General features: G+C 39.9%; 1 protein-coding gene across 4 annotated transcripts in view; it reads right to left on the bottom strand.

Annotated features, from left to right (window-relative positions):
- Positions 1-27,792, bottom strand: part of TNS2 (tensin 2) — a 140,348-nt gene that overhangs the window by 94,889 nt on the left and 17,667 nt on the right. Inside the window, exon 1 of one of the 4 annotated variants that reach the window (XM_039344755.1) lies at positions 11,553-11,721. The exons of 2 other annotated variants lie outside the window; for them this stretch is intronic. In XM_039344755.1, the coding sequence (XP_039200689.1) occupies positions 11,553-11,558 (6 nt within the window). In that variant the 5' untranslated portion in view covers positions 11,559-11,721. Of the gene's footprint in view, positions 1-4,286; positions 4,513-11,552; positions 11,722-27,792 lie in introns of those variants that run through there. One more of the 4 variants, XM_039344752.1, reaches the window with a different exon arrangement.

Here is a 27,792-nt window from a genome sequence, read left to right as displayed (position 1 = left end):
GAGCAAGGTCATTCCTAATAAACTATAGGAAAAAGAGGGTTTTTTCCCCCCCAAACATACCAGTGGACAGAGAGCTTCTTCCCATGTTCACTTGATCTTCATTCAAGAAGAATCTAATCAGGCAAATCATAGTTATCAGCCCATAGTTGCAGATTGGAAGCAACAGTCTATGCCAAATATGCCTTGTGCTGGGTAACCTTCTGCAGCGAAAAGCCACAGTGGGTATAATACTGTAGCATGTTCTAAAGTTCCTCTAATTTGGGACAGGTAACTTTGGGAGAATGCATGGTCACACTGGGCAGGACAATTATGTAATGAGATCACCAGTGTGTGTGTTGTCTGTCCACTTTTCTAGACTCAGTCTTATCATGCCCAATTTGCTTCCTACTCCAAATTGGTGGGAAATGGTGTAGTTTGTTTAATAATTTGCTGCTTAATTTTGAGGATGTGACTTCTGGGGCTCTAAAGCCATCAAACCATGGTTGTTTGTTTCCAATATGTTCACTATTGTTCTTCAGAAGGCAGGACATAGGAACAATTTGGGGGAGTAGATGAATTTTTCAGAGAAAATTTAGAAAACAAACATTAAAAGCGGATGAGCCCAACTTCTGGAACAAAAGTACATGGTTTCATCTCTTCTTTCTCCCTCTTTCTGCCAGCCACTTCCTTCCTGACCTTTTTTTTCAGTAGTCTCTCTCTTAATTCCCATCTCTTTATCCTCCTTCCTGGAATGCCACCAAGAAGGGCATATCTAGGTTTTTTGTGCTTTTAGAATTTGGTCAATGAACATATGAAATAAAGTTGAAATTTACCTATCCCTGACCATAAGGGGGGGGTCGGCAACCGGAGATCTGCTCCTACGATATATTATTATTAGATTTATTTCCCACCTTTATTTTGTAAAACTCAAGTGTACATAATGCCCCTTCTTCTTATTTCCCTACAAAAACAATCCTGTGAAGCGGGCTGGACTGAAAGAGAGACACTGTTGCTGTTAGTATCTAAGGAAGGACTAGAACGGGGTATCAAACTGCCGGCCCAATGGGCCAGATGCGTCATGCCAAAACTGCGTTCACCCCATTTCTGGCAATAAAAAAAAAGTCACGATATGTCACGACACGTCACGAGTTTGACATTCCTGGACTAGAACCAGCGGTGTGCTAGAGCCAAGAGGTATCAGCTTGCCAGAGCAACTGATACATTTTGATAGCACAGCTAAGCCCCTATACTTGGTACATCAATCAATTGTTTGATGTCTGGCAGCATGGCATGATGGTGACAGTAGACAGTGGGTTGATAAATATTTACCAGCACACCACAAACTAGAACTCCCAGATTCTAGTTAGCACCTTAACCACAGCAACAAACTGGTTCTCAGAATTCTTTTTGTGGCATTTCGAGCAAATTAATAACTGCCTATTTTTAGCTTTAAAAAGTTCTACCTATGTGAAAGAGAATCCAGGTCTCCCCGTCTTCTACTCTCCCATTCCTTTTACTCCTGCAACTCTGTAAAAGAAATTAGAGTTTGTTTCAAGACCTGAAGAAAAAGAGAAAGGAGGATGAAGGAATTAGCAGTGAAATCAGGAAGGAGACACAACAGCCCTGGAGCTTTTAAAAGGCAAACAAGTATTATTGCCAGATAAAAAAATCAGGCATCCTTAATTCCATCATATCAACCTTTCCCATCCTTGCATGATCCAGATACATTGGGATTGCAAGTCCCATAATTTCCAGTTAGTTGCCTCAACACAATTGGAGGATATCAAGTGAAAGACCATGATGTACGTGGGGGTGCAGGATAAACTTATCCTGCTTGCAATGGCTAATCTCTGAGTTGATCTTTGACACGTGCAATTGCAAATCCTTATTTAGTAGTGCAACAATCAAGCAATGTGAACAGGTAACTATGAACAGTCCCAAGATCAGTGCTTCACAACCTGAAGCCCAAAACCTTCAATGCAACTTCAACGGTCCTTCTGCCAATTGCTGCCAAATTATCATTTTTTTTAATATGGCAGTCAGGGAAATTAGTTGCTGCTAAGGAAGTAATCCTCTTCACAGCATTTCATTATTTCAGCTTTAATTTAAAAGGCAACGAAATCAGGTTTTGTTTCTATCCTGGCCTTGTCTAATTACTGGAGCAGAGCTCCTGGCGCACCCACTCCAGGACCTGAAAAAGATCCTGCAGCACCCTTAGACAACAAGCAGCCCACAGGCAGCCTTTGGCTATCAAAGATGCCATTCTTGGATCTTAATGTGAAGTGGATTAACTCCCATACTGCAATTATTAATGGCACAAAACCAAGCACTCAGCTCCTGTTTGCCAGATGATCCTTGAACTGGTGGGGTGAGAAGGAATAGAGATGAGAGGTGTGTTTGTTAAATAATACAGTGTGTACATCAGGTGTCTGTGAGGGAGAAAGGATATGTCTGCTTTGATAGCCTCTGAGACGGTCCACATGGACTCCACAAAGGTCTGCTTAATTGCCACCAGCTTAAGGGCCACACCACAAAAGTGGGTGAGGCCAGCAGCCATTTTGGAACGGGGAAATCAGAATATACAATTGTACTTAGATTGTAAACATCTGGGCAACTACAGATCATCCTCAACTTACAACAGTTCGTTTAGTGACCATTCAAAGTTAAAATGGCACTGAAAAAAGTGACTTAGGACCATTTTTGGCACTTATGATCATTGCAGCATTCCTCTATGGTCACATGATTGACATTTGGATGCTTGAAAACTGACTCACATTTATGATAGTTGCAGTGTCCCCGGTGGGGGGGTGTCATGTGATCCCCTTTTGCCACCTTCTGACAAGCAAAGTCAATGGAAAAACCAGATTCACTTAACAACCGGGTTACTAATTTAACGACTGCACTGATTCACTTAACAAATGTGGCAAAGGTCATAAAAACAAACAAAGTGACAAACCTCACTTAACAAATTTCTTGGCCACATAAATTTTCAGCTCAGTTGTGGCCATAAGTTGAGGACTACCTGTACTGGATGGCAGCAAACAGAAAAATCAGCTTTTACTACCACCTTGAGTTAATTTGGAGCTTCGAGGTCCTAGCTCAGAAATTTTGCAGAGTGAAATGTGGTCACCCATCCATCCATCCATCCATCCATCCATCCATCCATCTATATCATCCTATAGCACTTTGGATCCAGCATACAACTTTTTCTATGGAGGCAATTTCCAGGATCATCAGATGAGATGCAAACCATCAAAGCTCTTTAACACTCCTTTTCTCCTGTCTTTGTATAAACACTATTCCAGACTCTAGAGTGCTGCAGGTTAAATGATTTTGTGCACTGATTTAGTCTCATTTCATTTCAGATGTTCTCTTTCACCAAAACTAGTGTGAGGCTTATGTGCAACTGATCAAGATTTAACTTAAGGATAGCCCATCTGATGTCCTCCAGATGTTTTGGATTTTACCCCCATGAGTCCCACCATGGCTAAGAGGAAGGAATGGGGGGGGGTCCTTGTCCAAACATCTGGAGGGCATCAAGTTGCTTGTCTGATTGAATCATTTAAAATCTCAGCCACTTTTTTAAAAAAGGGAAACCAAACAAAGCTGTTTCTTAAAATACATATCAGGAAATGGCTCAAACAGGCTGACATGGGATTTGGCTAATCAGCTTTAGCTCAGCTGGGGTCTTAAGACTGTGGCAATACGAAGCAAATGTCAAAATTAGCTCTCAAGCACGGAAGCAAAATTCATCAGATTAGTTCATCCGCACCCTCCTGAGTATTTTTGCATTTAACATCACTGTAACAACAAAGACAACCCATTGGAAAAGAGTATGTGTGTGTCGGGAGGCACACAGTAACTGTACACTTTTAGAAGTATAGTCATGTTAAGTTAGCCAGAGGAAAAACACGACTAAAGCTGTTCCTTTGTACTAAACTTTTTGGGGCAAGGCGAAGCAAGAGGGTGTTTCAGCAGGAAAGTAGTGAGAGATCCTAGTTACTGGCTACTTTCTTAAGTGAGCAAACTTTCAAAAAAGAAAAAAGAAAGAAAGAAAAAAAAAAAAGAATGAGGGACTAAGCCAGCAAATTTGCTATCCCATTAAACTCTCCTTGTTTATTTCACTCTGTACATCAAATGACTTGGAAAATCAAAGACTAGGGATGATGGGAACTGATACCGCTAAATCCAGCAAACACCATCGCAGTCAAAGTCTGTTATACAGTTTGAGAGAAAAACCACATCTCCCACTCCACCCCTGCCTTCCTTCTTTATCCAAGAACTTCCCCTGCCCTCCAAACACCTACCCGGCAGCCACTTGGTATTCGGGCACTTTCTCTTCTCCCCAGGGCTCTCAGGAGGGTTTCCACCGTGTTCCGGGGCTTCATGGTGACCGAGGAGACAATGACACATGAATCCTACTTGTGCCTCTGAGCCTTGGCTTGCCAAAATGCTTGAGCGCAGATCCCACCGCCTCACACCGCCTCACACCACCAAAAGGCGCCAGCCCTCTGCACAGTGCCAGGGGCTGCCGTCAGCTACACTTCTGCTGGCTTCTCAAACCAGCCCATCCCTTGGAGGATGTGAGGCTGGAAACAATGAGGCAGGAGCCGAGCTGGGCTGCGAGTTCAGGGCAAGCTGTCAAGGGAGCTCCATTTCCTGATTCACAATGGCTCCTTCCCCTTGCAGGGAGGTAATGGAAAAGGAGGCAGCAGCAGGGAAAGAAGGATGCATTCCCTGGCAGAGGTGCAGAGGGCTCTAGGTCAACCCTCCAAGTCTGGGCCTTTGCATCAAGAGTTTAGCAGAGGATATAAGGAAAGAGACAAATGAGACCAAGGATTGCATAGAGATTCTAAAAGAAGTCAGTCTGTCTGTCTGTGAATGATGCAGGAGAGTGACTATTGGGATGACTGTATGTCATAAGGGCAACCTCCTCAGGCACACATAGAGATACACACACAGAATTCCTGCAAGTAGAAAATGAACAGCTCAGGCAGGGGAAAAGAGCACTATTTTTAAACCTCAGCAACTTTAAGACATGTGGACTTCAACTCCCAGAATTCCATGGTCATACTGCCATGGGAATTCAAAAATGAAATTTGTTTTCATTCTATTTTCATTTTAAAAGAATGAAGTCCACCCATCTCAAGTTGCTGAGTTGAGAACTATTGCTCTGCTGAACTAATTTTCTAGCATTTGGTGGTTTCATTATTAAAAAAAAAAGAGCCCTTAAAAATCAGGGATTCAAACCCAACTTTGTTCAGTTTTTCATTAATTTCCATAGGCTAGCAGTACTGTACATTACACAGATTCTCCGGGTTAAGAAAAGGATCCACTGACTGAGAAACAAATGAGTCTGTAGGACAGACTTCTAAGCAGAGCTGGTTTTGAGGAAGGGATTCCTTGAGCCTGGCACCAGGGTCTCCTACACAATCATCACAACAACTTTATGCATCATCCTTTTGGGTTTATAGTTTGTGATACTACCCAAATATGTTCAGGAAGGCAGATACAGCATTCAGGGATTCTGCTTGCTGACCTATCCTTGTCAGCTACTAGAATATTCAGCCAAAAAACTCATGAGCTCTCTCACTATTCTTACTACTCTATAGGGAGACCTTAAATTGTGAAGAAATTACATCTTTGATATCCCAGATGCATTTAAGTTAAGTGTCACATTGTGATCTTTGAGAAGCATGCCAAGGATAGATTGGTGGCCAGGACAAAAATAAAATTTGTTTTCATTCTATTTTCATTTTAAAAGAATGAAAATTAAATATATATTCTCCAATTTGCTTGGCAAAGTTTTTGGAAGAGGTTTGCCATTGCCTGCTTCCTAAGGCTGAGAGAAAGTGATTGACCCAAGGACACAGAGCTGACTTTGTGCCTAAGGCAGTCTCCTGGTATCTAGCCTGGTGCCTTATCTACTACATCACACTGGTAACCAAAAAAAAAAAAGGTCCAGCATGACCTCTGTAACTCCTTGCATTTTCCTCTACCTGTCAAGAGGCAGAATGTTTAGTTCATCACAGTCCTACATAGGCAAATAAGTGAGCCTTAATAAAAGCAAGATTTGTACAAGTAATTTTGTCCCTCATAGCCTTCCTTAATCTGATAAGGAACATTACTGTACTTCCAAACTGTTTTAGATATAAAAAAAAAAAAAGAGGAGAAGGAGTGAAGGAACTATAGCAAAAATAGAAAAGGTCCAGCCCAACTGGAAGGGCAAGATCATATAAAGAGAAGCAACATCCCCCCCCCCAGTCAAAAGTTCAGACTAGCTCTAGGTTGCAAATTGCCAAATCATTTCTCTTGCCTCTAAATACTGTAAATTGGATTTGCTAGCAGGACCTGTTTTGTTGGTAAACCCTACCTTATGAATATTATCTTCTCCAAAAGGGATTGCTATGTAGCAGACACAGAGAAATCACAGATTATGCCAAATGAAATATTTGGAAAGAGCTGTCAGTTCCCCTTGTCCACACAATTAATCACATTGCTATACCTGATGTACAGCATAGATTTTCTCCTATGGGAAGGATGTCACATTTGAAAAGGCACCAGATCTTCAGCTCAGCAAAGAGAAAGAGGGAAAGACAACGAGAAGTCAGTCTCCTAATACATAGATGAAGGTTGCATGCTTCTCGCAATAACTTAATTCTGATGGGTCATGTAGGACAATAAACTATTTTTTTTATTTCAAAACTTTTGGATACAAATCCATAACTCTACAGTGAGCCAAAGACAATGTCCATGGGACAATGTCCAAAGAAGCAGATAGGGATTACAGCCATCAACAATGGTAAAATATTATTAATATCTCTAGTACTACTATTAGAAACTAAAGTGGAGAGGAAAAGGCCAGTGGTTACATCAATGGTGTATATAAAGACACTGGAGCCCTATTCAATTCTCATCTAGTTACATTTTTTTAGATTTTTTTTTTTAACTTTAGAGTTAACTCCTTATAACTAAGAGCATGGCATCAATGAAAGATACTATTTGTGTGTCCAATCACACAAAAGAATATTCCATTCCATTTCATTCTCAAGGCTGAACTGTAAAAACGTTGATGCTTTGTGAGCTTAGCTGTTTTCCTGCAGATGTTTCATTACCTAACTAAGTAACATCATCAGTGATAGCATGGTTAAGATCATAGGTTTTTTTTTTTTTACAAGTTCCATCTGGTGGATCCTGATATTTCATTAAAAACAAAAACCTCATTCCTAAAAGTCTTTCTCCACTAAGGAGCAATGACATTTGTTTGTTTGTTTATTCATTAAATTTCTACACTGCACATCTCACCTAAGTGATACTGAAGATTATCCATCCTCAGGCCAGCAGAAAACTATATTGGCATGAAATCTCCTGTCTCCATTGCCAATCCATGGTCTGTTGTTATTGCTTCTCTTCCTGGCCACTGCCAGTGAAAGTAATGAGTGACAAAGCCTAACAGATTTTACACAGCTTGGAGGAGTCTGGAACAAGGGGAAAAATAACACTGGTTAAAGCTAAGGATACATACACTCACTAATACACTAGGGATAAGATAAAGACAGCATCCTAAGAACGTAGCCGAAAAAGAGTGTTGTCAGAACATAGTTGGACAATGGTTAGGTGTGAGTGCAAATATATATATATTTTATTGAAAAGTTTTATAAAAATTACAGTATACACCCCAAAACCCATCCACCCTAAACCCCCCTCTCCCTCCCCCTCTTCCCAGAGCTGAGTACAGGGTTACAAATATAATAATCAAACTCTAACTAACATTAACCAACTATATAAATAACCAAGTCCATAATGCGCTTTAACTCCCCTTTAACATAAGTATAAACAAATTAAAAATAAACATAATAATAAGTGTTGTCAGAACATAGTTGGACAATGGTTAGGTATGAGTGCAGATATTGTTTAAAGTGCTGGAGTATTAATTTGCATTTCTACAACACACACACACACACACACACACACACACATGCTCTGGTACAGGGAGCTTTAGAGTAGACAGATCACCCTCAGCATCATAAATATAAAAAAGCAGACTGCACATTCCCTTAATTTTTTCCCCTCCCCCTAGAAAGAAAGGATTAGGAAAGAAGTGCTGGGAAAAAACTTGACAATTGTCAGTGGAAGATGAAATCATCAGGATTTTTTTTTCTAAAACTCCATGAGCAACGCAGGCCATTGTGCCATAGAAAAATAAATCTCGCCTGAAAGGATTCCAAACCAAATCACTCTCTCTTTCTCCTGCCTCCTCAATCTGCAAACTAAAATACTATTAGCTATCCGTTATCACAGCACTGCTAAATGTTGGAGAGTACTACATCCCTTCAATGACGTACTATAGAGATTACTCATAGCTCATTAAAAACGTATCAAATTATTTGGCTGAGACGATAAACTAAGCTGATAAGCAGGGCGAACCAAACCAAAGAATCAATGAGGCTGGCTAATGCCGCAAAGTTACTTGGTTCCTAGCTCCTGCCCAGCCAGCAGTTCGAAAGCATGCAGTTTTGCGAGTAGATAAATGGGTACCATTTAGGTGGGGAGAACGTAGCTGTGCTTGTGTGTGTGAAGAAAGCAGAAGCCGGCACTGGACCTGGCTGGACCCGAAGCAAGGCATGACTAGATCGGCAGAGGAGTCCAGAAGAGCCAGCAAACCTACCATTGCTAGTCAACTGGAGTAAGCTAGTTTGCCCCCTGCAGTGCACTAAGGACAGGCACCCAAGCGCTGAACAGAATGTACTAGCAATTTAGGCTGTCAGGACTGCATTGTGTCTAGCATTTGTAGATTTCCCTGATATTGTATGCCATATGCTAAATAAATAAATAAATCTGGGATTATCTCATGAGAATGACTCTGAAGGTGGCCATGGGAAATGGTCAACTTTTTTTGGCATGTAACTCTTCCTTTTCTAATTTTTAATGCCATGGGATCCTGCCCTTTTCATGTTTCATACATTTTAAGGAAAATCAAGGAAAATAGCTTTAGAGAGAAATTAATCCCCATCGGTAGCTCGAAAGAATGGCTAGAAGCATATATCAGATGGTAGAGCTCAGCATTGAGTGGATAAGGATTGGCAGAGTTGCAAGCTGATGTCGCATTCTGGCTACCTAGGATGGTCCAGCAAATTAAATGCAATATTGAAAAAAAGATACGCTTTCCCAGTTTCTCTTCCCTGTCAATAGATTGGCATGCAGAAACTCTAGAAGCTTTGTGGGAAAGACAGAGTCCAGTAGTAATAAGTGGCAAACATCTGGAGCACCACTGGAAATGATAAGGTCACCACCAGTCAATTGCAAAAGGCAGCTTTATGTGGAACAGCTTACATCTTGTGATAATATCTTTAACGCCATTGAACAACAATATCTGCCAATCCCAGGTCCTTGGGAAGTACACAACAGGTACCGTAGATAAAAATGCCAAATCCCATCTAACCATTGGCTGACTGTGTGACAAACCATGATAATAATAATCAGTCTTCTTATGATAGTCCTGTAAAATAAATCCTTCAAGTCATATTCATGTTCAAATATATGAAAATAAATAATCTTTTTTTTTCTTGAAAGTCACATGGGAGTAATTAGCCACTGCCTTCTTCCAGGATGTTTCTTCCTACTTCCTGCTCTAACTTATAGTTCTGGGATTTCCTGCTAGTCTCCCCTCCGCAAACTTTCCCGATATGACTCTGCTTACCATTTTGGGGACCAGCCAAGGTTAACCGCCACCTGCTGGGGATTGTATGCCTATTCTCAAGCTCGGCAAATAGCTCCAAGAATGGAGCGAATGGACAACCAGAACAGATCAAAAGCTCATCTACATTTCCTGTTGAAGCAGAGGAATCACAATTAGCGTTATCGTTCTAGACTCTAGATAAAGTCTTAAACTTTTGCTCCATTCCCATCATGGCATTTTTTACTGGAACCATTGGAAACCCATCCTACTATGGTCTTCAGTATTGCTTCTTCCAAGCTTATATATATATTTAATTTTAGATTATAACTCTGAGACATATCCAGATTTGTTAAAACCACCAACCATTAGCTTGCCTGTGGCAAGTGGAAATACGCTCAGAGCAAGAAGACAGAAATGCCTTTGTAAAGTAGAAACACACTGGTTCTCTTCTATCCCCTTTCAGGATATTAAAATGGTATGCATTTTTGAGAGGTGGGGCTACCCCAAACATCTGCATTCTAGCTGTCCTTTTTTCTGTAAGCTTCATTATGTTCTCTTTGTAAGTTATTTGTTCACTATCTCTTTCCCTCCAGTGCTGTTCTGTCACTTCCTTGCTCATCGCCTCTCAATCAGAGATCCAATGAGCAAAAGAGGCAGCTAAGAGTAAAGAACCATCTCTGGATACCATTACTGAAAGCGAGTGCCTAGCCTTTTGACTTGGGTTAATAAGGAATGAATGGTCAATCTTTCTAGAGGATGTGCCCAAGGTAAAATATAACATCCTTATATTAATAACATAACTGGATGCCATTCTATTACTGTGCAATCAATCCATCTCACTTTTCAACCTTTCAGCAATGAATGCTTTGGATACAGTAGAATCCTGTACAATGGAACACCATTATAGATGTATCTTTAGTCGTCCAACTTTTCCAACAGCTGCAAAGGATCCTATACTATTACTTTGTGTTTGTTTGTTTCTGGATTCAAACAGGTTTGTGGATGAGGATGTAACAAGAGGCTTCAGTTTTCAGGCGTATTTATTTAGTTAGTGACCACAATTGAGACTGGCAACTTGTTCATTGAGCAAAGCAGTCACTAAGTGAAACTGTGACTATGCTTATGAACTTATTTCGGCTTTTCAGCTCTGTCGTAGGTTATAAATGTGGGAATTGGTTGTTGTTTTTTTCATCACTGCAATAACCGAAACAGTCACTAAATGAGGCAGTCACTAAGCAAGGCCCACCTATACATCCAAATATTAAATGCTAACATAGAACAAGGGAGGGACTGTCATCCTCCTGACTGGATGGGACAGATGATAAATTCAACAACCTGCTGTTTTCCAAGCATCGCTCAACTCCTAACATTTCTCATCATTGCCCGTGATAAGCAAGTGCCACAGCTTGCCAATGTCAAAATGATTCCCTGGACCGATTCAGCACAATAGTTCTCACTTTTTAAAATTTAAAACACAGGTTTCTGCATATGAAGCCTGAACTGACTGTTTAATTGTTTTATTTTTTTTAAAAAAAGGTTGTTAATCATCTTTGGGGAAAAAATGATATCAAAAAACTTGGGACAAAAGTAAAAAAAGCGACACCCTCCATCTCTCCAGCAAACTCCCGTCATCACAATCTATATCACCTTCCCTTACAAGTAGAACTTCCTTTTAAGAGGGTGTCAGCCCATCCTGCAGTCTTTTACATTAATGCACAAACTCTGAATCTCTTCCTGCATCTGCCCACAATTTGAAGGAAGAAGAAGGGCTTTCCTGAACATTCCTGGAGCCCCAAGCAAGGAACGGATAAGGACAATATCCAGCTCCCTCCAGGACCATACACTGTCAAAGACACACACACACACACACACACACACTTTGCTTCTTGCTTACCTTCATGTTTTCTCTGCACCCAAATTTGTGGCTGATAACTCTACCGCTGTTCAGCTGGTGACAGGTTCTGAACTGGGCTCCATCGGTAGCCACCCACCTCCCCACTTGCCTTATTCTTCCCGGCAAAAGAGATCTCCCGTTGTCCCTGCTGTTATATAGAACCTGGGAGTCTCTGGTCTCTTGAGCCTGAGCAGAAACACACCCTCTTTCCTCCTCTCCCCTCCCTCTCTTCCTTTCCTTTCTTCCAACCCCCCCCCCCCTTTGCAGATATGTTTCCCAGCCCCCTTCTTTACCCTCCTAAAACAGGGAACGGTCATCAAATTCCATTTCCTGCTGGAGGCATGAAACTCTTAGAAATCCTCTAATAATACTCAGGCAGAAGACATTGAATTAGAATAGTCACAATATAGCACACAACACACCTAGGTTTGGCTTGCCCCCCCATTCTGAGCCAGCCCTGGGGAAAAACAGGTCTTCAAAAATAGTATTTTCCCTATGCAAAAAGTAGACAGTATCTATATCTTATTTTCTCTTTTGGGGGAAAAAAAAATACCCCAAGGCATTTGCTCCTTAAGAGACCAGTGTGCATATACTTGAGTGTGTAAAAATATACAGATTAAACATTCCTTCTGAAATCTCTCCCTCCCTCCCTCCCTCCCTCCCTCTGTGTGTGTGTGTGTGTGTGTCTTCTTCTCACTCTGTCTCTCTCTCTCTCTGTGTGTGTCTCTTTCTGTCTATCTCCCCTTCTCTCACTCTCTCTCCTCTCTGTCTCTATCTTTCTTTGTCTCTATCTCTCTCCTGTCTCTTTCTATTTTTTCCTCCCTCCTTTTCCTCCCTCCTTTTCCTTCTCTCTCTCTGTCTCTCTCTCTCATCTCACTGTCCTTCTCTCACTCTCTTCTCTGTCTCTCTTTCTTTGTCTCTCTCTCTCCCTGTCTCTCTCTCTTTTTCTCTCTCTCCTTTTCCTTCTCTGTCTGTCTGTCTGTCTGTCTGTCTGTCTGTCTCTCTCTCTCTCTCTCTCTCTGTGTGTGTGTGTGTGTGTGTGTGTGTGTAGAGAGAGAGAGAGAGTGAACAGGTCTGTTCAAAGCTCCAACAGCCGAGAACCCCATGATTAGTAGTGTGACACTGATTGGTTCAAAGGAAGCAAACAGATGCAATTCTGCACCAACTGTGCAAGCTGCAAAAAGCAACCTTACCCTTTTGATTATGTTGATGACCTTGCTGGAGAAAGTTTTTGCTTTTCAAACCAAGGACAGCATATACAGGACACTTGCGAAATTATGATTACACTACTCTAAATGTTCATACCCACAGAAGATTGCCGGGTTTTGAAATAAAATTGCCTTTATTAGATGATTGAAAGGTACTTCTTGAGATATGTAAACTTTCAGCTGTGGAGCCTGCTTGCAACTGTTGCTCTTTTAAGCTATTTTTAATCTAAGTTGTATTTTAAGACTGTTCTAAATATGTTCCAAGCTGTTATATGAATATTAATAAAAGAATATTCTTTTATATTAATGCCTGGTGAAGGAAGGAAGGAAGGAAGGAAGGAAGGAAGGAAGGAAGGAAGGAAGGAAGGAAGGAAGGAAGGAAGGAAGGATCCAAACTATAGCTTTATTTGGAAGATACTTTTAACTAAGTATGGTTAAATAGAGAAGTGCCTGGCTACAAACCTGATGTAAATGCCTTACATTATGATCAAGAATGAAAAAATAAAAAAAAGCTGCAAGGGATTTGTAATTCTTGGTAATGGGGCCCTTGGCCTGCCTTGCAGCTACCAAGGGGCAAAACATGCATTGCAAGATACTTGGAGACAAAGACAGGCTAGAAATGGAGAGAAAGGATAGACTGTCTCCTCATTGTAGATATGTAACAGCAACGTGGCCCACTCTGCTGCCCTGTTGCTATTCTTAACTTGCATTGCATTTTCTATACATCAAAGCCTTCTACAAGTCATCCTGACCAACATCTCTAAGTAGAAAAACTGAGCTCTGGGACTGAGAAGATGCTCTTGGATTCGTGAAGCGACATCATGTTTTAGTTTCACTCTTTAAATCACCAGCAGCCATTTCTAGTTGCAACTCTACAGTCCCCAGAGACTACTAGAGCTAAAAAAAAAATGGCAGGCTCCTAATGTCTCAAACAAGAGGCCAAGGATAAGGGAGGCAGGAGACTGCAAACCAGCAACATCTGGGGAGCCCCAGATTTGTCCTAGAAGGAAGATGAGATATGCTGGCAAAATAAAGAAAAAGGTGGGGCGGGGACACATACCAATGTGAAAAAAGGAATTATTTTTGGACTGAACATCATATTGCCATGTGGGACAATTTACAGTAGCTTTACAATCAGCAACGTGCAAACTATACTTAGGTGATGCTGTTCTTCAGAACATACAATAATCCTGATGGAGCTTGTTACTTTCCACAAATCGTAATAGCTAATACACGCTCAATAGACTTTCCTAAATTATGGAGAAGCAATAGAGCCTCAGCAGTGTCTATGGATGATCCTGTCTATAGGGGTTAGGTAGCTTCATTGTAGTCACCAATATACCCATGACTACTTCTCTGGATATTTGTCAGGATCCCCGTCCTATCTAGTTGGGTTAGATTACAGGTAGCCTTCAACTTACAACCACAATTGAGCCCAAAATTTCTGTTGTTAAGTGAGACGTTTGTTAAGTTGGTTTTGCCCCATTCTATGACCTTTCTTGCCACAGTTGTTAAGGGCTTCCCCACTGCCCTTGCTTGTCAAAAAGTCACAAAAGGTGATCACATATCCCTAGACACTCCAACTGTCATAAATATGAGTCAGTTGCTAAGCGTCTTAATTTTGATCATGTGACCATGGGGATGCTCAATGGTTTTAGGTGTCAAAAACGGTCATAAGTCACTTTTTTCAGTGCCATTGTAACTCTGAACGGTCACTAAATGCATTGTTGTAAGTCAAGGACTACCTGTATTTTAATTAATAAATGGGAAATTGTTTTGCTACAAAGGAAAGAGAGGCCTTCTAGATAAAAGTTGTGCCCACTTATGAAGGAAATTGACCAAGATAATCTGGGGACACAGATGGCTCCTGTGGGGGGGGGGCAAGGAGAAAAGTGAGCATTTGCCTTCTGATGAAGAGATGTTTGGTCATGGGCACTCTCTCTGTCTGGCTGCCATTTTGTGAAGCGTCTTCGGCCTGCCTAAACTTCCCAGCATCCAACTCTCTTCAAAATCCAGTGTAATTCTCAATTAGAATTACTTCACCAGGGATTTGGTAGAAGAGAGACTTGAACTCTAAATGTCCCTCTTTCAAAGCTTTTCTACTTTCCGTTGAGATGCCAAACTTCTCCCATACCTTTAAGAGTAAGGTAATCTGTGGAAATTATTTGCTGGTGAGGTTTCTCCTAGTTATAAATATAAGCATCCACTTAGGAAAGGGAGGTGGTTGTAGAGGCATTAAAATAAACATACCAATTTACTAAATTCTTTTTAAGTTATTTCTGAAGTATTATGTTGGAAATTAACTGCTTAGTATCTAAATATAAGGTGGTCAAGTAGTTATCTCTCAAACAAAAAATAGATAAATAGCACAAGGACCAGGTGAGATCTACTCTATGTCAAGTTAAACTTTTTCTTAGGTTGAACTGGATTTGCAAAAAAAAAAAAAAAGACTGAAATTTTGTGCCAAGACAAGGGAAAACCATAAACTCCATAGATGTGGTGATCTAATTGCATATCTCTCAGTAACAGAGGCAAGGAAATTAACACAATTTAGTTCTGTGATAGCTTGCACAAGGCCCCTTAATTTGGCCATGAAATTTCTCTGTTCTTGACCTGAGATTTTCCCAAATGTTGGCCACATCTCCTAGCCTTCATAAAGGCTTAAATCTTGCTTTTTTTTTTAAAGTGAAAAGACAAAAGTGGCTTCCCAAAATACTGAGCTCTGCTCCAAATATCAATACATGGGCAGTGTTTCTCAACTTCAGCAACTTAAAGATGTGTGGACTTCAACTCCCAGAATTCCTCAGCCAGCAGGCTGGGGAATTCTGGGAGTTGATTTTACATATCTTAATTTTGCCAAGCTTGAGAAATACTGCCCTTTAGAGAAACAGAATTGCAGGGAAAAAAATTGCAATCCTGGACAATTTAAAAAATTCAGGTCTCCTCAGTTCTCTAGGAAAAACCCAGGCTATGATAACGTTTTGTTTTCTTCAGGACAAATGCTGTCTTTCTTTTCACAAGGTCTTCTCTGAAACAGAACTATTTAGAAATTGTGTGAAATACTTTAGCCTAGGGGTCTTCAAACTTGGCCCTTTTATGACTTGTGGACTTCCAGAATTCCTCAGCCAGCGTGCTGAGGAATTCTGGGAGTTGAAGTCCACAAGTCATAAAAAGGCCAAGTTTGAAGATCCCCTGCTTTAGCCAGATCTCCCAACTTTATCACTTTGGCACCTCCAGAACTCTTTGTAAATCAGGGAGTGCCATCTTCTGGCTAGATATTAAACTGCATGAGAAATAAAATGGGTTCCATAGCAGAGAATAAACTCACAACAGCTGAAGTCCCTTTTGTTTCCAATGCTCCATTGTGCTGCTATTCACACACACACACACACACACACACACACACACACCAACACACACCAACACACATACAAATACACAACTGTGGCTTTCTTCTCACATGTCAGTGAATACAATGCAATATCCTCTGTTTGTAACAATTTTTTTAAAAAACCTACATCAATGCATAGCATTGTAATTGTGGGAGAAGTTGGAGGAGTATAAATGGTTCTTTGTACCTTATCATCTGTGTTTATAGCAAAATCCACATTGAAAGCCACAAGTACAACTTTGCAACCCCATGCAACATGGAAGGTCTCACAGACCATTTCAAACATTTCTTAAAATAAAGCTTCTAAATGAATGTGCTGTTCCACATTGGCTTTAAAATAACAACACTGAATTTTTATTCATAGCTGTGCATATCTAATCATCATCATCATTGTAACTCCCTCCCTTTCCATAACTGAGGGAGAGGAAATGGAGGACAGCCATGAATTCCTTGCTTCCAAATGCTTGGCTACTACCAGCAATAAAACTGAAGTGAAAAAAAATTCCTGAAACCCCATGGCACCGAACAGTGGTAACATTATAAGACTGCAAGGCACAAAACTCAATCACCAAGGGACACTGACATCAACAATACCAAAGTCATAAAGTCGGTTTAGAGGAGGGGGGAAAGTAGGGTGCAGAGAGACTCTTTTGTTAGCTTGGAGAGTGTGTTCTAAGTCTCAGACATCACACTACCAAGAAAAATATCTTATATACCTTGACACCACATGGCTATCTGCACTGTTTTTCTACTGAGCTGTTCTAAGCACATAAAACAGCAACTGTGCAAGGGGTAGCATTCCCCAGTAGGCTATAAAGTTGACTTGGGTTGATTTCTGCAACTCTGAATAGCATTGCTTCAAGTGGCAAAGGTCATCCTCAATTTATAACCACAACTGAGACTAGAATTTCTAGTGCTAAGAAAGCTGTCTGTTAAGTGAGTCGTGCCCAATTCTACAACATTTTGCCACAGTGGTTAAGCAAATCCATGCAGTTGTTAAGTGAATCACATGGTCACAAAGTGAATCTAGCTTCCCACAATGACTTTGTTTTGTCTGAAGCTGGCTGGGAAGGTTGCAAATGGCGATCATATGACCCAGGTGAATCTGTGAACATTGTAAATATTTGCCAGTTGCCAAATTTTGACCATGTGATTGTGGGGATGCTGCAATGGTCATCAGTGTGAAAGCCGATTATAAGTCACTTTTTTCAGGGCCATTGTGACTTTGAATGGTCACTAAACAAATGATTGCAAATTGAGGACTAATCTGAATTCAAGTGGCAGTTCACGGTGGGCCAACTTTTCACAATTACTTATCTGCGCTGTCTTGTTATTTAGTTTATTTATTTATTGCCAAGATTTATAAGGCTGTACGACTAAAGTTCTGTGATTCTGAGCAGCATACTGAATAACAGCTTCTCCTCTAAAGTTAGATAGTCCCTTACTTTATTTTGCTTTTGAAAGAAAAATGATTTAAGTTCATTTTTGTGTTGACCCATGAGTGCACCAATCCACTCAAGGGAATCACTTCAAAACATCCAGACCAGCTATTTTGTGTGTATTCTTTACACATTATTTTGTCACTATTTTCATAAGATTTAATGTCTTCAGCAAAACTATCCAGGATGTCATTGCAGAGGCCAAATATCATTTTTGTAAATGTCTATTCCTCTCCTAGACATAATAATACCAAATATATATTTAAAAATGCATTTTTATCTGCAACACTATCAAATACAGATTTTGATTACTTTTTTTAAAAAAAAAACTATGATCATCAGATAAGGTTTGGAGGGGTTTTTTTGTAAATAAAAATGTATATTCAACTAATTGGACAGGTCTTGATTGGATATAGTCCTTAGGTACTTTTTTACTCTTTGGAATATGAGAAAGAAATAAACAATATTATCTGAAAAAAAAAAAGTCTGCTTACGAAAAAGAAATCAGTGTGAACCAAAGTATCACAGGACGAGACAATATCCAGCACAGTCTCAGAATGTTATTTTCTCTTTTCACCCACCTCCTGGATGCAATTAGACCCGCTGAGATTCATTTTCTTCTGAGTATAGGTTTCACTGCAACATGCACATCTGGGGCTTTCAATGTTTAAATTCCCTGTCAAGTTAATAACTCCCTTGTTTGGAAAAGGAGAGAAAACGGAAGTCGTTAGATCCTGGGTCTGCTGCAGTCCATCAGGTATGCTGACTTACAGAAAGGAGACCCACGTCTTGCTGGAGAGAATTTCTGTGATTAAGATGAATGTTTTACCTGGAATGCTATTTTTGTTTCAGACCATACCTGTTTTGACAACTGTTGCACCATTTAAACAATGGCAGAAAGGTATATCTTAATCTATATGGAAGAGGGATGGAGGAAACACGAGTTAAATATAGGGTGCTGTAAGAAGCAAAGGAAAGAGGATTGGGTTTACCTGATTTGAAATTATATTTTACAGCTTGTTGTTTAGCTTGGGTGAAAGAGTGGGTATTACTGAGAAATAGAAGGCTTTTGAAATCAGAACAACATCAACTGAGATTTGAGAGGCATAGATATTTAAGGTATGATAATGGTAGGGTTAATATAGATTTTAGAAACTATTACAGGTGGTCGACCTTTTGAAGTTACAACAGCACTGAAAAAATTGACTTATGACTGGTTTTCACACATGACCGCTGCAGAGTCCCCATAGTCATGTGATCAAAATTTGGGCAATCGGTAACTAGCATGTATTTAGGACAGTAACACTGTCATGTTTGTAACCTTCCTAAATGGCTTCCATCAAGCTAAGTCAATGGGGGAAGCCAGATTCACTTAACAACTACGTGATTCACTTAACAACTGCAGTGATTCTTTAACAGCTGTGGCAAAAAAAGGTTGTAAAATGGGGCAAAATTCGCTTCACCACTGCCTTGCTTAACCACAGAAACGTTGAGGTCAGTTGTGGCTGAATGTCAAGGAGCACCTGTTGGTCAGGCATTCCGTACTGAATAGATACAAATCCAAGTTGTGCCCAAAAGCAAATTTGTGGTTCTCAGTTCAAGAAGTATTTTTTAAGACAAGACAAGATTAGTAAACATTACCTTGTAGTGAGATATTTTACAAGAAGATCAGACAGGGCTGGCGAGCGGAGTTAAACACACCATCAGCTGCGTTGCCACAAGAGATACAGGTTTAGCCCCTCCCCGTGAATTCCATTGAGCCTTATCTAGAGCCAATATAGTGCTGACTGTGAGTTGACTATATTCTTGCATATAAATTTGAATAAATCAACTATGCTGCAACTTTCTCAATGGTCCTGAACTTTTGCGCCTGAATATGCTGGAACTTTTTTAAGGGGAATATAAAATAAAATCAAGAGAAGAACTGGTAGCGGATGGATATGGTGCCAATGGTTTTCATATGTACAATTAGAGAGGTTTAAATAAACAAAAGGATTTATGGTTTTGAATATTGTGATCTGAAATAGAACTGGGTACAAATGATGAACATGTCGTTTTCAAAAATGTATAAGCTTTCATTGAAATTTAAAACAGAAGAAGAACAAGTAAATGGACATTAAAAAGGGGGGGGCTCAAAGTGTTCGTTGTAATATATACAAGTGGAACAATGGGAAAATATATGGCTGAAAGAATTTTTATAAAGTGATATATCATTGATATACGTCACCAGAGAAATTATCTAGAATGAATAAAGGCAGTGCTTTTTTTCTATAAAAAAAAAAGGTGCCAGAACTCACACATGTCATACAACCCGCCTTGCCTACCCTACAAGGTTCCATCCAAAAAAGGTGCCGGAACTCCGTTCTGGGCGTTCTATGAGAAACAAAAAGCCCTGAATAAAGGTATCTCAAATGTATCTTGGAAATATGAACAATTTGAAGACATTTATCATTTTGGAGTACAGACTTTCTGTAAAAAAAGCTAGAACGTTTTGGATATAAATATATACAGTAAATCAGAAGACCTTAAAGATTAATATATAATTGAAACAGGAGGATCAGCTTTCAGAGTTGATGTACAAACTGTTGGAAAATTGTCATGGAACTTCGTTTTCATACATGAAAATTGCAGCAAGTTTATTACATGTACAAAGATGGAAAGACTCAGTGTTACGCACAGTGGAGGAATGGTTTGTAAAAATAATGGAACTTGCAGAGATGGTTAGCGAAAAGACAATATTTACATTCACTGGAGACTGAAAAGCCCTTACAGACTTTTGGTGTCAAAAAGAAAAAAAAATGAACTTTTGATTTATGGTTTGGATAATTAGAAGAAATAGATTATAGCAAAAAGATTTTTTTATAACCAAGGTGTAACAGGTAACTTTGTAATTATATTTGCTCCTTCCTCCCCCCCCCCAATAGGTTATAGTAAAAAGATTTTTTTGTAATCATAAAGTAAGAGGTAATTTTGTACCCATAATTGTTGTAGAGAAAATTGAAAACTACTTCTTTGTTTCTTTTCCTTCTTTTTTCATGTACTTATTTTTTTTCTTTTCTTTTCCTTCTTTTTTATTCTATATTCTTTTAGTTTTTAATCTACTTTTCAAAAATTTTAATAAATATACATTTTAAAAAAGGACATCCAGTTCAAAGCATAAGCATAAGCTGTTTCAAGAGTCTTCCAAGAGAGTTAGATATTTGTGGAGAAAATGAGAGGTGAAGAGTGAAAAGACACATACACACATATAAATCTGAATTAAAGAGAGAAAAATGAGCAAAACAGACTTTTTCCAGATTTGTAATTCCAACAATATTGAATCTGTATTTTTTTTTTAAAAATGCACTGAGTGGGAAAGCTGCAGGCACACCGAGCGACATGACATGCCCACTCCCATGATCTTAAATGTATTCCCCAAACCCCATATTACTTTAATTCAATGGTTCAATTTATATGCACAGTTTGTAGCATCATTACAATACAGGTTGTTAACATTGAAGGCTTTGCAAGTTAAATATCAGTCTAGTTTTCCCAAACATTAGAAATAAAAATGCTTCTCCAGTTTTGGCAAATCCTTGCCTATTTGTTCTCCTGCTCTTGGTAAATTTTCCAATTCAGGCCCTTGGACATTAATGACAAGTGCCTTGACCCTCCGGAAGGTATCCAGGCCTGCTCAGAACTATAAAATCTAAGATTTCAAATCTGAAGTGGCTTCCTAGAAAATAAGTGAACACAGTGGCTTTGATGGTTAATTATTGGTAGCTAAATTCATTGGTAGCTAAATTTTGTCACGGCCCTGTTTTAACCCTTGTTACTTGAATGTGCAACACTAGCCTTGTCCATACATAGTTAGCAAAAATGGATGCATCCATATGCACTACTATGTCAGAATGAGGCCTATTATAGTATAGCTCACCTCAGTTTAATGAGTAAATGGATAGAAGATCTTCAGGAAATCTTAAGGCCGTAGACTAGCTGGAAGTAGGTCCCACAAGAAACCAAGCACAGACCTCTTTTTGTTGTTTGTCAAGAAACGATATGCCTTGAATAGTGCCAGGAATTAAGCTTGATTTAAGGGATCCTGCTGTGCTAACTCATCCTGTTCAGTTGGTTTATGATTGGATGTATCGGGCAAAGGACATTCAAGAACCAAGTTAATTGTCTGATGTGAATGCAACCATTCAACCCAACAAAAGCGTCAACTCGGGACAGAACATAAGGATGATGGGAAAGCAAGAAGATTTTTTCATTTACAGTACTTGGCCTGTTCTTGGTTCACTCTCAAATACCACTGATCTGAGAAAAGCATTTTACTAAAATAAAAAAAAATGCAATTGAGTAGGATGATTCAGACAAGCTATTCAATAATGAATTAAAAGCAGCAATTTACTGGTCAGGAAACCAGGAGACTGAGTTCTGCTCCTGCCTTAGACATGAAAGCTGGCTAGGTGACTTTCGGCCAGTCTCTCTCAGTCCAACCCACCTGAAAGAGTTGTTGTTGTGGAGAAAATAGGAGAAGGAAGGAATATTTTTGTTTACCACCTTAATAACGAAATATTAAATTATATTAAATAATAAAAAGGAGGGATATAAATACAATACAATAAAATAAAAAGCCCATAAAAATATTGTCAATATGCACAAAATCCCAGATGGAAACATAATTTATTACATGGATTATATCTGCTAACTGAGAGGGCTATCTACCTGTGTGGCTACTCTTGATGATAATTGCTGTCCCCAAGTATTCTGATTTGCTGCTAAATGGTTCTCTCCTGACTGTGCATTCGTAGCACATGATTCTTTGAGTCCTATGGTTTGTTTTCTCCCTCTTCTGCCCATCACCAGCCAACTGGAAAAACATCTGACAATCACAGTGTCAGATCCTTCTAGTTCTGGAACACCAATTGAATTGCTTTCTCCCTCCTCCAAAGCAGCTGAGCCACAAGCTTTTATTTACAATTTCTCTCTTTCTTTTCTTTATAAGCAACAACTGCACACTCAAGGAGGCAACCATGGTACATTTCACTGTGAACACTGTCATCAGACTAGTAAGAGATTAGAACTCACAGACTGCCAACTAGTCAGTCTAGCATTACTATGCAATTTCATAGATCAGAGGTCCCCAACATTTTGGACACCAAGGACTGGTTACGTGGAGAGAGGTTTTTCCGCAGACCGGAGGAGATGTGGTTTTGGGTGCTGCCTGAATCCTGTGGATGGGGCTTTGCTTGTTTGTGCGGCCCAGTTGCTGGCAGGCTGCGGTCCGGTACCGGTCCACGGAGCGGGGGTTGGGGACCTCTATCATAGATGACTATAGCACAATAATTTCAAATGGCAGGAAAAAAATGCGGCCAGTTGCAAGAAGGAATGGCCCAAATGAAGACAAGAGCATCTCACAAAGTCTGCATTGACTTTTAAGAGCCCAATATTTTCTTCCTTTGTTTTACCTTTTCGTTCCACCACTCTGCAGTGTGCGGGGTGAGAGCACACCAAGGGTGACTGGAGCAAGGACAAAACATTCACGCCACTGAATTTAAATTCAAATTCAGTTCGATTCGGTTTATTTATTTTATGCCCTACCATGCATTCTGAAGCTCAAGGCAACGTACGTAGGGTGTTCCTATTTTAAATTTGAACTATATAAATAAATACTGCCCATATGTTTAATTATTTCCCTCTTCTTTCTCGTAGCTTTTGGAGAGGCTGCATGCGTCGTGTGTTGGATGCTTATATTTCCTGTGTCTGCATGTGAGAGCTCTTGAGATGAGAAATCTGATCTTGGCAATGAGTAGTGAAGCCAGTGAAGTCACTATTATGAGTGGGAGATCTATTTCCAGAAATGACATTATAAATATGTATAGAGAGCCAGTTTAATGTAGTGGTTAACGCATCAGGCTAGAAATAGGGAGAACGTGAGTTCTAATCCTGCCTGAGGCACAAAGCCAACTGGGAATTTAATGGCAGTCACTCGTTCTCAACCCTAAAAAGGAGATAATGGCAAAACACTTGCAAAAATGTTGCCAAAGTAACAGGAAACTGCTAGGGATCTAAAAAAACTAAAAGGCGCAAAAACAATAATAACCTCTGGCTAGCTATATTCCTATCAGGAAGCAAGTCCAGGAGCATGTGACCCATAGATTTGAATTTGGGGAGAAAGGGAGAAGAAAGTGACCTCAGATAACCAATGCTTCCCAAACATAATTGTATTTTGTACTCTAAATCCAGACTCTTCTTATATCTGTCTTTCTTTGGTCCCAACCTTTCATCCCTTCCCCCTCCTCCAACTTCCTTTCCCCTACTTCCTTTCATTTTAACATGCAATTAGTTATTTAATTGTCTGGATCTTATCTTAGGAACACAAGTGACATTGACAGGCTGTCCCATTTGTCTTCTCTAAATAACTGCACAATTTCCTTTCTCTAACTGGGACTTTCCAAGCAGAGTACTGTATGGCCAATTTCAAGGGAGCTCAAAGCCAGAAAAATTCTAGTAGTTCTATCTCAGGGGTAGGCAATCTTGGCTCTTTTATGACTCGTGGACTTCAACTCCCAGAATTCCTGAGCCAGCCATGCTGAGGGGAAAGAGAGAGGTTTCCAAGCTGAGCCATACTGGCTCAGGAATTCTGGGAGTTGAAGTCCACGAGAGCCAAGGTGGCCTACCCCTGTTCTATCTATTGTTGTTTCCATCATTACTCCCATGCATACACTACATCCGCATAGGAATCATAGTGAGCCAATTTGGTCTAGTAGTCCTTAAGGCACCAGGCTAGAAAGCAGGAACCTGTGAGTGCTAATCTCGCCTTAGCCATGAAAGCTAGCTGGGTGATCTTGGGCCAGTCACTCTCTCTCAGCCCGCCCCACCTCACAAAATTCCTGTTTCGGAATTAGGTAAAGAAGGCTAAACAGGAGCCACTAATATAGAGCAAATGGAATTAAAAATGACTACATGATTTGGGACGAAACTAAGGCCAGGGAATGCTGGTTAAAGATGTGGATAGACAGTGCTAGATTAACCATTGGAATTGAAATAAATACAGTGAATTTTAGCATCCAGGAAAAAGAAATGATGAAAATAATGACATAATTGCTCTGAGATGTTGAAGGATGATAAGACTGCAGGTGTACATGACATAACTAGAGAAATGTAAAAATGCAAATTTGGTTTGCTTACAGAGTGGTTGTGCAACTTGTTTAACATGTGCAAAATGCATCTGGGCCTGAAAATAGGAATAATGCCATCAGTGTTCCTCTGTAGAAAGGAAACCATAAGAAGAGAGGATGCAAAACCTACAGAGTGATTTGTTTGTTAAACATACCTGAGAAGGCACTTAACAGAATTCTGAAAGGTGATAATAAGCAAAATCTGAGAAATGTAGTGCAACATTACGTTTGAGGTAGGCAGTCCAAACTTTTGCACTTCAGCAGGTTTTTGAGAAATGTAGGGATTGGGGAAAGTCCCAAAGATACTTTTCAAAAAGCAATTGGACTTCTTTGTATTTCCTGAAGACATTTTGTTTGTCATCCAAGAAGCTTCTTCAGAACTGAAGAAGCTTTTTGGATGAGAAGTGAAATGTCTTCAAGAAAAAAAAAACGGAGAAACTTCATAAAATTTGAGAAAGACATTTAATGGCACATTTGTTGATTTGGAGAAAGCTTATGGTACAATAAAGAATAGACTGAATTCCATTACTTCATTAAATAGAATTGAGAACCAGGTAGAAGAAACCTAAAAATAAACTGAATGAAGTAGAGTGGGGTACATAAAAATGTATATGGTGAAACAAGAAGAGATATGGTCAAGGATGAGTGGATGCTTCATACAAAAATTACATAGAGAGACAGTTTGATCATATAGTGAAAATGAATATTCAGTTGCAACAAATATATGAAGGAAGAATAAATGGATCAAAAGTTGGAGTTGATGACAATCTAAAAACAGGGAACTGAGCAGTTTAAAAAAATAAAAGACAATATTCAAAGCAGAATGTGGTGAAGGCAAAGATGATTTGAAAGGATAGAAATGTACAAGAAGAAGAGATATAGTGAATGGGACTGTGTAAAGTAGATTAAAGTCTGTTTCTTTTTCTTATCTTTAACGTCTTTGGCTTACCATTTCATGTTCCTTTTCTGTGCTCTGCATATGAATTTCCCTTTCTTTCATAAAAATCCCCTCAAGAGCCCCCCCTAGATTGTTATTTTTTGAATAGGGGAATACTTGAAGTATTTAATGTGTAGGTGACGCTTTCCAGATGCTTATGGCATTGTTTCACCAAATCAAATCACAGAGTCACCATCTCCAGTTAGGCTCTGATCAAATCCACTTTTAAAATGCAGATCCTAACATGCTCTATAAAGGCTGGGATGGATGTCATAGCACTGGAAAATGCATATCCTGCAGCATTAAGACTTGATTAGGTCATGCAAGAAAGACCATGTGTGACCTTTATGGCTGCTTGAATGGAAAAGCAATCAGAGCTCAACAAAATGAGATTAGTAGAGGTAATTGTGCAAGTTTTTTTCTTCTGCTGCTCAATTGTGTCTGATACTCAGAGATGACCCAGACAAGTCCCTGCAGTTTTCTGGTAAGAGTTTGGAAGTGATTTGCCATTGCCTCCTTTCTAGGGCTAAGCAAGAGTGACTGGCCCAAGGTCATCCAGCTGGCTTTGTGCCTAAGGCAGAACTAGAACTTGGGTCGCCCCATTTCTAGTCTGATGCTTTAACTACTATACCGAACTGGCTCTGAAATACAGATGTGCATAATGATGCATACTCTACAGATGGACAGAAAATAGGCATTAGGTACACAAGTGAGAATCTCTGAGGAACCTCTGGAGAATCTGATGTAGGGTAACTGAACTGCCATCTTCTGTTCTTCTCTTCTATTTCTGTGCGGTTCTTACATGTAAAAGAAGCACGTCTCATAAAAAAACGCATCAAAGATTTCTTTCAATTTCTTACTTCCACTCCAAATGAAACTGAACTAGAGAAGGTCGGTCTGTACAGCATCTTCTCAATCAACAGCAATTTTGGGAGATGATTACAAAGGGAAGAAATCTAGCAAGAGGGGATTTGTCCACCTGAATAGGCCAATCCACCTTCAGAGTCACAATGCCATGTCACTTGACTTGTATTAGAAAACAGATCCCAGGAAAATCTATTTGGGGAGTCTCATCTGTCATCCTGGTAATGTCCGAGTAAAGACCATGAAACTGGCTCCAGCTGCTAATGGGCAATTGATTATAGCTTCTGCCTGACTCTTTCCTCCCCCCCCATTTCTTTCTTGTCTCCCCATTAAAATGTCTGGGAAAGAAATAAGTGATGGCTGCAGATTTCTCTGAACCTTCCTCAGCTTGGGGGGTCCTAGAGTCACAAAGGATGGTGGGAGCTCTATCCAAGACAGCTGGAAGCTGCCAGGATAGCCCCCTCCTCTCTCTTCCCAAGACTCATAAGCACAACCAGAGGTTAACCCTCTCTGCACCAAAACAGCTGTGTTAACAACCCCTTGCTGCCTTATAGTCTTTTCTCATTGGGAGCCTACAGACAAAAATTACGGTTGTTAAGTATTAAGACTAGTCCTACTAGGAACTGACCTACTTCACTGAAAATAAAAAGAAAAATCCCCCTTCTACTATCTGTCCTAAGACTAACCTAAAAGATTAACAAGTAGACAGCTTAGGATCTTCTGAAACGATGTTCCTCAACCATGCAGACTACGCAGACCCTACTTTCTCACTCTCTGCAAGTCTGAAGATGTTTGAAATCTCCCTCTCCTCTCAAATCCACTGGTGGCTTTCCTTTGTCTCATAAACAATAGTAACACAAATATTTGTTTAAATGAAAGAATGGATACAGTTAGAAGGAGCTGGTAGCAGAGAAGGAGAGCTGAGGCATTAACCTGGTCCTTTTCCTGCTTCTGTACTTAAGTTTCCCCCTCACAGGAGCTCCCCTCCAAATCCTTGTGGAGCAAAAGGCACCAGGGCAAAGGTGGGCAAAGGTTAAGCACTCCAATAAAAGAGAATACTTGTAGCTCAGGGTGGAAATGAGGGGCCCTTATTACTCTTTGAGCTTACTTGTTTTCTTGCAGACATTTCAGTTACTCAAACTAGGTAACATATCAGTGCTAGCACTGATGATGTTACCTAATTTTGGGCAATGAAACATTGGCAAGAAAACAACCAAGCTCATAGAGCACCAAGGACT

Source organism: Crotalus tigris, unplaced genomic scaffold (assembly GCF_016545835.1).
Source record: "Crotalus tigris isolate CLP2741 ecotype Arizona unplaced genomic scaffold, ASM1654583v1 scf7180000017937.1871474, whole genome shotgun sequence".
Classification (NCBI taxonomy): Eukaryota; Metazoa; Chordata; class Lepidosauria; order Squamata; family Viperidae; genus Crotalus; species Crotalus tigris.
The sequence above is the reverse complement of the archived record's forward strand: the minus strand, read 5'-3'. Positions and strand labels throughout refer to the sequence as shown.